The sequence below is a fragment of the Aquarana catesbeiana genome, linkage group LG04 (genome assembly GCF_042186555.1).
Source record: "Aquarana catesbeiana isolate 2022-GZ linkage group LG04, ASM4218655v1, whole genome shotgun sequence".
Classification (NCBI taxonomy): Eukaryota; Metazoa; Chordata; class Amphibia; order Anura; family Ranidae; genus Aquarana; species Aquarana catesbeiana.
Window position 1 is genome coordinate 40429556 of NC_133327.1, and position 12236 is coordinate 40441791.

The 12236-nt window shown below is 46.0% G+C and overlaps 1 protein-coding gene across 1 annotated transcript in view; it reads right to left on the bottom strand.

Annotated features, from left to right (window-relative positions):
* LOC141139192 (cytochrome P450 2K4-like) overlaps positions 1–12236 on the bottom strand; it is a 58880-nt gene that overhangs the window by 26360 nt on the left and 20284 nt on the right. The window contains exon 6 of the mRNA XM_073625111.1: positions 11492–11633. Within this exon, the coding sequence (XP_073481212.1) occupies positions 11492–11633 (142 nt within the window). The remainder of the gene's footprint in view (positions 1–11491; positions 11634–12236) is intronic.

Consider the following 12236-nt stretch of genomic DNA (forward strand, 5'->3'; position numbering starts at 1 on the left):
CTTGCCCAGTGTCCATCTGCAGCCTTCCCCAGTGTCCATCTGCAGCATTGCTCAGTGTCCACCTGCAGCCTTGTCCTGTGTATTCTGCTCCTTTCGGCTCATCTTACAGTCCCGCTCAGTCCCGCCCCTTGGCCCAGATCCTATGATGGACACAACACCACACATGTACTTGCAATCGGGACTACCGGGAGTTTCCCGGTGGGCCGATGGCTCAGTGGGCCGGCTTCAGTGACAGCAGACCACCACTCCTCTGTCTCCCCCTCCCCACCGCTCTGGTCCCCCCGCAGCGCTCACCTCCTCTCCCTGCCTAGTTATGAAGCGGACTGAATAATGACATGCTCCTCGGGAGTCGGCCTTGAGAACTTCATCATACGATCCAGAAGGAGGGCTCAGGGCAGCCACACACAGCTGTGACATAAGCTTCCTCTGCACTCATTCTCCTGCTCTTTTCTTTCCCTACTCTCCATCCTGTCTGCTGCCGCAGAGAATCTAGATGGAGAGCAGGAAAGGAAAGAGCAGGAGAACGAGTGCAGAGGAAGCTTATGTCACAGCTGTGTGTGGCTGCCCTGAGCCCTCCTTCTGGATCGTATGATGAACTTCTCAGTGCCGACTGCCGAGGAGCATGTCATTATTCAGTCCGCTTCATAACTAGGCAGGGTGAGAAGGTGAACACTGCGGGGGGACCAGAGCAGCATGGGGGGATAGAGGAGCATGGAGGATCAGAGCTGCATGGGGAATAAAGGAGCATGGGGACCTGAGCAGCAAAGGGGGGGGAGGGGAATAGAGGAGCATAGGGGGTCTGACCAGAGCAGCATGGGGGGAATAGAGGAGCATGGGGACCTGAGCAGCATGGGGGGAAGGGGAATAGAGGAGCATGGGGGACCAGAGCAGCATGGGGGGAATAGAGGAGCATGGGGACCTGAGCAGCAAAGGGGAAGGGGAATAGAGGAGCATGGGGGGTAATAGAGGAGCATGGGGAGCTGAGCAGCAAAGGGGAAGGGGAATAGAGGAGCATGGGGACCTGAGCAGCATAGGGGGAAGGGGAATAGAGGAACATGGGGGACCAAAGCTGCATGGGGGGGAATAGAGGAGCATGGGGACCTGAGCAGCAAAGGGGGGGGGTAGAGGAGCATGGGGACCAGAGCAGCAGGGGGGGAATAGAGGAGCATGGGGACCTGAGCAGCAAAGTGGGGAAGGGGAATAGAGAAGCATGGGGGACCAGAGCAGCATGGTGGGGAATAGAGGAGCATGGGGACCTGAGCAGCAAAAGGGGGGGAATAGAGGAGCACGGGGGACCAGAGCAGCATTGGGGGGGAGAGGAGCATGGGGGGGACCAGCAGAGCACATGGAGGACCATAGGAGCAGGTGGGGGACAGGCGGAGCATATGGGGGACCAGCGCAGCATGCGGGTGACCAGCAGAGCACATGGGGAACCAGCGCAGCACATGGGGACCAGCGGAGCACATGGGGGACCAGCGCAGCATGGGGGGGAAATAGAGGAGCAGGGAGGACCAGAGCAGCATGGGGGGAATAGAGGAGCATGGGGGGGAATAGAGGAGCATAGGGGGGGCCAGCGAAGCATGGGGGGACCAGAGAAGCACAGGGGGACCAGAGCAGCCTGGGGGGAACAGAAGATCATGAGAGGAATGCAGAAGCATGTGGGGGACCAGAGAAGCAGGGGGGGTACCAGAGGAGCACAGGGGGGACCAGAGAAGCACGAGGGTACAGAGGAGCACAGGGGGGCAGAGAAGCATGTGGGGGAACAGAGAAGCAGAGGGAGGACCAGAGGAGCACAGGGGTGGCAGAGGAGCATGGGGGACCAAAAGGAGCATGGGGGAGGGGACAGACAGCTGACTCAACAGCTATGGCCTGGGAGTTTCCCACTTCTGCCTAATCTTGTCCCATTAGGGGGGGCAACAAACTGATTCTTTCCCCCTGGGTGAAATAATGACTACTCTAATAAAGTAGAACGGCTAATGACTAGTGAAGGGGGAGGGGGGGCTTGGGTGGCCATCGGGGTTGACAGGCTGGGGGGGTGGGTTTGTCCAGCTGGCATGGGAGAAACCTGTCAAAGTGGGCCGGTCTGGATGAAGTCCAGGGCCAAATTTTTGTCCCTGTCCAGCCCTGCACAACACCGGTCCAATGGCGGGACGTAAAGGCTAGAAGGCGGGACTGGGTGTGACTGCGAGTGGAGCCGAGCCTATATATATATATATATATAATTTTTTTTTTTCAATAAATAGCCTTACTGTATTATATTTGAGGAGGCGTTACATCAAGGTTCTTTTTGCTCTGTGTGTCGGGTTCTGATTTGGGATTCTCTTGTTGAAGTCACGTAAGTTTGAACCCAAAATTGGCCCATAATATACTTTTTATGTTTTATTTTTGTTCCTAAGTTTTTTTTTTTTTTTTTGTTTTTTTTTTTTTTTTTATTTTACTTTAATGCCAATGCAATTAATGTCATGTGTGAAAAAAATATATGAATATATGGGTTTATTCAAAATTTTAAGTTGTTTACCCTAGAGGCTCTTCACCGGGCCTCAGGGGGCTTTTTGACTGTTCCTTCTTGCATGGATATTAAGTAGGAATACTTCTTTTGGTCTTACCACCATCCTCTGTGATTCTCGCATGGGCTTGATCAACTTGCCCCAATAGCCCTTATGGGGCAATGCTGCCCCCAAGATCATATAATAGACATCACTGAGAGTCTTTTTTGAGATAAATAATATGCATTCATGCTATGATATTTGTAAGTAATCATTTGTTGGTGTACGCACAACATTTATATTCTGGTAATTTAAATTATATCGTGTTTCAAATTTATTATATATTCTGTAGATGTTTGGAAGCTGGTCATTTTTTGAAGATAATTATTTCTGTGTCCCAGCCCTGAAGAAGCGGGCTATCTGCAAAACACATTGGGGACACAATGTTCACACTGAACACTATTCATATACAGTATCTCACAAAAGTGAGTACACCCTCACATTTTTGTAAATATTTTATTATATCTTTTCATGTGACAACACTGAAGAAATGACACTTTGCTACAATGTAAAGTAGTGAGTGTAAATTTGCTCAAAATAACTCAATATACAGCCATTAATGTCTAAACCGCTGGCAAAAAAGTGAGCACACCCCTAAGTGAAAATGTCCAAATTGCGACCAATTAGCCATTTTCCCTTCCCGGTGTCATGTGACTCGTTAGTGTTACAAGGTCTCAGGTGTGAATGGGGAGCAGGTGTGTTAAATTTGGTGTTATCGCTCTCACTCTCTGATACTGGTCACTGGAAGTTCAACATAGCACCTCATGGCAAAGAACTCTCTGAGGATCTGAAAAAAAGAATAGTTGCTCTACATAAAGATGGCCTAGGCTTTAGGAAGATTGCCAAGACCCTGAAACTGAGCTGCAGCACGGTGGCCAAAACCATACAGTGGTTTAACAAGAACAGTTCCACTCAGAACAGGCCTCGCCATGGTCGACCAAAGAAGTTGAGTGCATGTGCTCAGCGTCATATCCACAGGTTGTGTTTGGGAAATAGACGTGTGAGTGCTGCCAGCATTGCTGCAAAGGTTGAAGGGTGGGGGTCAGCCTGTCAGTGCTCAGACCATATGCCACACACTGCATCAAATTGGTCTGCATGGCTGTCATCCCAGAAGGAAGACTCTTCTAAAGATGATGCACAAGAAAGCCCACAAACAGTTTGCTGAAGACAAGCAAACTAAGGACATGGATTACTGAAACCATGTCCTGTTGTCTGATGAGACCAAGATAAACTTTTTTGGTTCAGATGGTGTCAAGCGTGTGTGGCGGCAACCAGGTGAGAAGTGCAAAGACAAGTGGTAAGAACAATTTCCTCAGAGAAGTGGGACTTTGAATGGATCACAGACAGAGAGAGTATAGAAAAATAATTGGATTTTTATTACATGAATAGACAACTCATGGTGAAAAACACACTACAAAGCATTGGATAAAACCAAGACATATACATGAAAAACACAGAATTAAAAGACCAACTATGAACCAAAGCCCAGAAGCTGTCAGGACAACAGACCATCCAACACGTTTCGAAAAACACACATGGTTTTTATCTTCTTCAGGGACTAAACCAAGCTTATTATTTTCAAAGTTGTAAGTTGGATCTATAGTGATAAAATAAACATCATCACAAACATGTACATAATGATTGAAACATAGGTCATGGTGAAACTTAAATTAATTTAAATTTAAGTTTCACCATGACCTCCAGTCAAAACCAGATTGAATTTCTGGATTTGTCTATCCAGAAAGATGTAAATGGAATGTTTACAAGCACTTTATATAGAAAACCAACTGCAGGGAATGGCATTTTACATGCCACAAGTTTTTACCCGAACAACCTGGTTAAATCGAGAAGCAATTGCTCTGAGGAGCCCTCCTTTAAAATAGAGGCAGACAAACTAAGGTCGAGACTCTGTAAATGCAGATATTCAAAAAATTGCCTCAAAAATGCATTTAGGAAAGCTATTGCCATAACAAGGCAAGAGCTTCTGTATGGACACAAAGGACAGAAAAGCGAGAATAATCCTATGCGTATTATTACTCGATTCTCAATCCAGCAGGAAACTTTCAAGAATATAATCAAAAAATACTGGCACGTTTTGTCCTTGGACCCAATAATTGCCTCCTTGGTTCCAACACATCCAGCATTTAGTTTTCATCGAACAAGATCGCTCCGGGATAAATTGATCTCTAGGGAATACAAAGGTGGGCCCAAAAATCCCTGTAAAAGATTTAGCACTTTCAAATGCGGAGGATGAAGTTATTGCCAATTCATGGACACTGGCACTCACAAATTACTTTCCAACAATAAGAAATTTGTCCCACGACATTTTTTAAATTGTAAAGCTGTTGGTGTAGTATACTTATTACAATGTGACTGCCAATGTTTCTATGTTGACAAAACAAAAAATGAACGTAGAGTTTATCGCCATATTCAAAGTATAAAAATTTGTGCAACCCGGATTTACCACTGGGAAGACACATGATACAATTCAATAATCGCATCCTCCCTAAAGTTAAATTTCTAGTGCTAGATCGTATACATCCAGGGATAAGAGGGGGAGACTGGAACAAAATCCTGCTGCAATATGAGCAGCTTTGGATTTTCAAACTGGGCGCAACTCGCTTCCCAGGGCTGAACGATATGGTATCTTTCAAGCCCTTTCTGGAGGATTTTGTTTCTGGTGGCCTGGAATTATAAATCCCCCCCCCCCCCTCTACCATTCACTCCTACGCCCAATGCAAATGCATCTTTTTAAGCAAAGATATCCCGCTTTTCTGATGTAATTGAAGCTCTATTCTTGCTTTCCACCTTTTCTGTTTTCACCTTGTATATATTAACGATCTTTTATTACTATTCTTTCTTATTCATAACAAAGATTGCAGGACTCGCTTGACGTTTGCTATCGATTCCTGCAATGTGTTCTTTTGGTTTTAATCAGGAGGGGACTGTCCGCCCTTTATCGGGCACCTGCTATTTTCCTGCCTATGAACATCGTTCCTTTGTGATCATGATGCCGCATGAGCAGGGTTAATTGCGCCAAGGATGTCTTCACACATATCTGTTTAGTAATCAGTAAATCCCTTTCTCTGTTGTTATTCTTTTTGGCCACAAGATGTCAACAGCAAGTCATTAATTATCTGACTTGCTGGTACAGGTGCAGGCTGTCAGCAATTACACTGATGCATATTTAAAGCCAGATCTTTCTACAGCTCATTCTCTGTCGTTTGACTGACAATATGAGCCATACAAAACAAATCTCAAGAGTAAGGTGGGTAAACTCTTTTGCAATCCACATTCTGCTCTAACAGCCAGCCATTTGGTGCTGTGTATGGAGGCAGTCTGTGTTTTTTCATATCCAGCTTAGCACTAACAAATGTCACTATAAATGGAATAATTTTCTGTTTTTCTGTTTGATTTACAGATCCTTCAGTGTAGGTGATACCTTTTCCTCCACTGTGTCCCGTCCAACTACTAGACACAATTAGGACACGGACAGTCAGATCATGCCTAAATCTGACTGATTTCTCTTGGATCTGTTTTGGCACACAAATGCTCAAACTCCTGAGTAAGTAAGCCTATAATCTTACAGATTTATGCTTTTCACTGCTCTTATTTAGTGTTCTTTTTAAGCTACATTCTTTTGGACCATAAGACACACTTTTTTTTTCCCCTAGAAATACGGGGGAAAATGCCTCTGTGTCTTATGGTGGCGAATATACGTCAGGCACCGCCCCCCCCTGCCGCTTAGGGTTGCCACCTCATCCCTTTAAACCCGAACACATATAAATTACACAGGTTCCGAGACTAATTTAATGCAGATAAGGCAACCAGTGAGTTTAATTACCACCTTAATCAGCCACAGAACCTGTGTAATCAATATGTGTTCGGGTTTAAAGGGATGAGGTGGCAACTCTACTGCCGCTGGCACCACCCCCTGTTGCCACTTGCACTGCTCCCCGCCTCCGCAGGCAAAGCCCCCCGCTGCCGGCACCGCCCCACCGCTGTCGCCGTCAGAAGAGACAGGAGAGCAGGGGACAGACATCCAAACCCCCTGTGGGCACCAGGCGATCTCCCGGCTGAGCCTGCCTGAAACTGCTCCTGAGACAGGATGGGAAAACATCAGGTAAGGCTGTGTTTGTGGCAATGGACAATTGGTCACTCTGCATCATTGGCAATGGTCACTCTGCATTATTGGTTACTCTGCATTATTGCCAATGGTCACTCTGCATTATTGGTTACTCTGCATTATTGGCAATGGTTACTCTGCATTAGGGATGAGCTTCGAGTTCGAGTCGAACTCATGTTCGACTCGAACATTGGCTGTTCGCAAGTTCGCCGAACAGCGAACAATTTGGGGTGTTCGCGGCAAATTCGAATGCTGTGGAACACCCTTTAAAAGTCTATGGGAGAAATCAAAAGTGCTAATTTTAAAGGCTTATATGCAAGTTATTGTCATAAAAAGTGTTTGGGGACCTGGGTCCTGCCCCAGGGGACATGGATCAATGCAAAAAAAGTTTTAAAAATGTCAGTTTTTTTCAGGAGCAGTGATTTTAATAATGCTTAAAGTCAAACAATAAAAGTGTAATATCCCTTTAAATTTCGTAGCTGGGGGGTGTCTATAGTATGCGTGTAAAGGGGCGCATGTTTCCCATATTTAGAACAGTCTGACAGCAAAATGATATTTCAAAGGAAAAAACCCATTTAAAACTTGTCGGCAATGCAATAGCCGTGAGTATACACATAGAAGTTCATTGATAAAAACGGCATGGGAATTCCCCACAGGGCAACCCCGAACCAAAATTAAAAAAAAAAATGACGTGGGAGTCCCCCTAAATTCCATACCAGGCCCTTCAGGTCTGGTATGGATATTAGGGGAACCCCGGCCAAAATTTAAAAAAAAATGACGTGGGGTTCCCCCTAAATTCCATACCAGACCCTTATCCGCGCACGCAACCTGGCAGGCCACAGGAAAAGAGGGGGGGACGAGAGTGCGCCCCCCCCTCCTGAACCGTACCAGGCCACATGCCCTCAACATTGGGAGGGTGCTTTGGGGTAGCCCCCCAAAACACCTTGTCCCCATGTTGATGAGGACAAGGGCCTCATCCCCACAACCCTGGCCAGTGGTTGTGGGGGTCTGCGGGCGGGGGGCTTATCGGAATCTGGAAGCCCCCTTTAACAAGGGGACCCCCACATCCCGCCCCCCCGTGTGAAATGGTAAGGGGGTACTTACCCCTACAATTTCACTAAAAAACTGTCAAAAATGTTAAAAATGACAAGAGACAGTTTTTGACAATTCCTTTATTTAAATGCTTCTTCTTTCTTCTATCTTCCTTCATCTTCTTCTTCTTCTTCTGGTTCTTCCTCCGGCGTTCTCGTCCAGCATCTCCTCCGCGGCGTCTTCTATCTTCTTCTCCTCGGGCCGCTCCGCACCCATGGCATCGGGGAAGGCTCCCGCTCTTCTCTTCATCTTCTTCTTCATCTTCTTCTCTTCTTCCTTCTTCTCTTCTTCTTTTCTCTTCTTCATTTTCTTCTCCGGGCCGCTCCGCACCCATGCTGGCATGGAGGGAGGCTCCCGCTGTGTGATGGCGTCTCCTCGTCTGACGGTTCTTAAATAACGGGGGGGGGGCCACCCGATGACCCCGCCCCCCTTTGACGCATGGGACATGACGGAACTTCCCTGTGGCATTCCCCGTGATGTCACAGGGAAGTCCCGTCAAGTCACTGTGCGTCAGAGGGGGGTGGGGTCACTGGGTGGCCCCGCCCCCCGTTATTTAAGAACCGTCAGACGAGGAGACGCCGTCACACAGCAGGAGCCTCCCTCCATGCCAGCATGGATGCGGAGCGGCCCGGAGAAGAAAATGAAGAAGAGAAGAAGATGAAGAAGATGAAGAGAAGAGCGGGAGCCTCCCCCATGCCTGGGTGCGGAGCGGCCCGAGGAGAAGAAGATAGAAGACGCCGCGGAGGAGATGCTGGACGAGAACGCCGGAGGAAGAACCAGAAGAGCCAGAAGAACCAGAAGAAGAAGATGAAGGAAGATAGAAGAAGCATTTAAATAGAGGAATTGTCAAAAACTGTCTCTTGTCATTTTTAACATTTTTGACAGTTTTTTTAGTGAAATGGTAGGGGTAAGTACCCCCTTACCATTTCACACGGGGGGGGCGGGATCTGGGGGTCCCCTTGTTAAAGGGGGCTTTCAGATTCCGATAAGCCCCCTGCCCGCAGACCCCCACAACCACCGGCCAGGGTTGTGGGGATGAGGCCCTTGTCCTCATCAACACAGGGACAAGGTGTTTTGGGGGGCTACCCCAAAGCACCCTCCCAATGTTGAGGGCATGTGTCCTGGTACAGTTCAGGAGGGGGGGCGCACTCTCGTCCCCCCTCTTTTCCTGCGGCCTGCCAGGTCGTGTGCTCGGATAAGGGTCTGATATGGATTTTTGGGGGGACCCCACGCCATTTTTTTTTTTTTGGCCAGGGTTCCCCTTAAAATCCATACCATACCTGAAGGGCCTGGTATGGAATTTAGGGGGACTCCCACGTCTTTTTTTTTTTTTTTTTTTTTTTTTAATTTTGGTTCAGGGTTCCCCTGTGGGGAATTCCCATGCCGTTTTTATCAATGAACTTCTATGAACTTCTATTGTTGGCAATGCAATAGCCGCGAGTAGTTTTAAATGGGTTTTTTCCTTCGAAATGTCATTTTGCTGTCAGACTGTTCTAAACACTGGAAACATGCGCCCCTTTACAGGCATACTATAGACACCCCCCAGCTACGAAATTTAAAGGGATATTACACTTTTATTGTTTGACTTTAAGCATTATTAAAATCACTGCTCCTGAAAAAACGGCCGTTTTTAAAACTTTTTTTTGCATTGATCCATGTCCCCTGGGGCAGGACCTGGGTCCCCAAACACTTTTTATGACAATAACTTGCATATAAGCCTTTAAAATTAGCACTTTTGATTATTCATGTTCGTGTCCCATAGACTTTAACGGTGTTCACGTGTTCGAACTGACTTTTTTCCTGTTTGTATGTTCTGGTGCAAACCGAACAGGGGGGTGTTCGGCTCATCCCTACTCAGCATTATTGGTTACTCTGCATTTATTGGCACTGGTCAGGCTGCCTTTCTTTGGCACTGGTCAGGCTTCATTTCATGGGCACTGCAAAATATTTTAGTACACCATTTGGTTCAGAATATATTTTTTTTTTTTCTTGTTTTCCTCCTCTAAAACCTAGGTGCATCTTATGGTCAGGTGCGTCTAATGGAGCGAAAAATACGGTAACTTGGATAATTTTTATGTTTTTCCATCTAGATTAATTTTCAGACAGACCTGGCGATTTAAATTTTGCTCACTATGTTTCAATCATTATGTACATGTTTGTGATGATATTTATTTTATCACTATAGATCCAACTTTGAAAATAATAAGCTTAGTCCATGAAGAAGGTAAAAACCATGTGTGTTTTTCGAAACGCGTTGCATGGTCTGTCGTCCTGACAGCTTCTGGGCTTTGGTTCATAGTTGGTCTTTTAAATCTGTGTTTTTCATGGATAAGACTTGGTTTTATCCAATGCTTTGTATTGTGTTTTTCACCATGAGTTGTCTATTCATGTAATAAAAATTCAATTATTTTTCTATACTCTCTCCATTCAAAGTCCCACTTCTCTGAGGAAATTGTTCTTACTATATGTATATGGGGATGGGATCAACAACAGACAGTGTTTTATCTGCTAACAAAGGCAAATTCCTTTCTTTGCATACAAAGACAAATGTGTTTTGCCTACAGTCAAGCTCAGTGGTGGGAGTGTCATGGTCTGGGGCTGCATGAGTTGCTGCCGGAACTGGGTGGGGAGCTACAGTTCATTGAGGGAACCATGAATAACATGTAATGTGACATACTGAAGCAGAGCATGATGCCCTCCCTTTGTAGACTGGGCCGCAGGGCAATGTTCCAACATGATGACGACCCCAAACACATGTCCAAGATGACCACTGCCTCGCTAAAGAAGCTGAGGGTAAAAGTGATGGACTGGCCAAGCATGTCTCCAGACCTAAACCCTATTGAGCATCTGTGGGGTATCCTCAAACGGAAGGTGGAGGAGTACAAGGTCTCTAACATCCACCAGCTCCGTTATGTCATCATGGAAGAGTGGAAGAGGACTCCAGTGGCAACCTGTGAAGCTCTGGTAAACTCCATGCCAAAGAGGGTTAAGGCAGTGCTGGAAAATAATGGTGGCCACACAAATAATTGACACTTTGGGCCCAATATGGACATTTTCACCTTAGGGGTGAACTCACTATTCTTGCCAGCAGTTTAGACATTAATGGCTGTGTGAGTTATTTTGAGGGGACAGCAAATTTACACTGTTATACAAGCTGTATACTCACTACTTTACATTGTAACATAGTGTCATTTCTTCAGTGTTGTCACATGAAAAGATATAATAAAATATTTTTCCAAAAATGTGAGGGGTGTACTTTTATGAGATACTGTATGTGTTGGGAGTGCACAGTGAATGCACTCTCGGAGCAGAAACCTTGTCCATCCAAGCAGGCCCAAACAAACTACAGTATTTCTGCCCTAACAAATGCATTTGTTAAGCACACTGTATTAACTTTATGCAGCCTCAGCTATGTACAGTATATAGCGCTGTGTACCAGCCATGGGACCGAGACTTTCCATCCCAGTCCTGGAACAAGTAGAGTCGGTCTGAGTGCAACAGTATACAGTACTGTGTTCTGACCGTGGGACTGAACTTGGCCAGCTTGGTCCAAATTAAATATTTAAAGTGTCATTAAACATGGAGGTAGGCTTTAAGCAGGCAATGCTATACGCTATATTGCTAACATTTAGCACATTTGCTGATCATGGAAAAACTTGATTTCAGGGGGATGTTCCATGGCATATGATCATTCTGAGGTCAGAAGTCATATATCAACATGTCTTACTTTGTATATTAGGATATTTCATCATTAGCAGAAAGCCCCATCGCAAAGTGGTGGATGTTGTCTCCATTCCAGCCCCAAACAAGTTGCTCACCAGGGCTGTTAAATTTTCATCATGGAAATACAGAGTAGATTCTGGCTTCCCCTAGAGAAATAGAGATAGAAGATATTGGGAAATTTACTGTAGATGCAATGTAGCAGAGGTTTTCTGGCAATGATTCCAGTTCTACATATCTATTGCAATACCACCATGCACACTGGCAACAGTCTATGGACTCAAAAAGCCCCTGCAGTGTTGCCACTACAGTGCACATGCACTGGTTCCTTAAAAAACAAATCTGACTACAAATGGCTCACTTTAAGTCCTAGTGGCTTATTCACTTCCATCCCATCCCACTAGGAATTGTTGTCTGAGACATGGGCAGCTTGTAGACCTAGTAAGCTTCTTTTTAACCACTTGCTGACAGATGTACATATATAGAAATCCTCTCAGCAAGTGCAGGATTATGGCTGCAGCTCTAAAAATGACCCAGGCTGCACCCTCCCATAGCTGCCTGTGGTGCTTCTCAGACTATCGGTCCTCCCGGGAGCATGGGACCGTGGTAAGCAGTCTGCGGGTTGGTGCATATATGGGGACAGAGAGAGAGTGCTCGTTAGTGCCCCCTGAGGTGGGCTGAAGCTGTTACGTAAACCCTCACATACAGTGTGCCCTGTAAAGTGAGCAGCCACAGATGAAACACAGAGATTA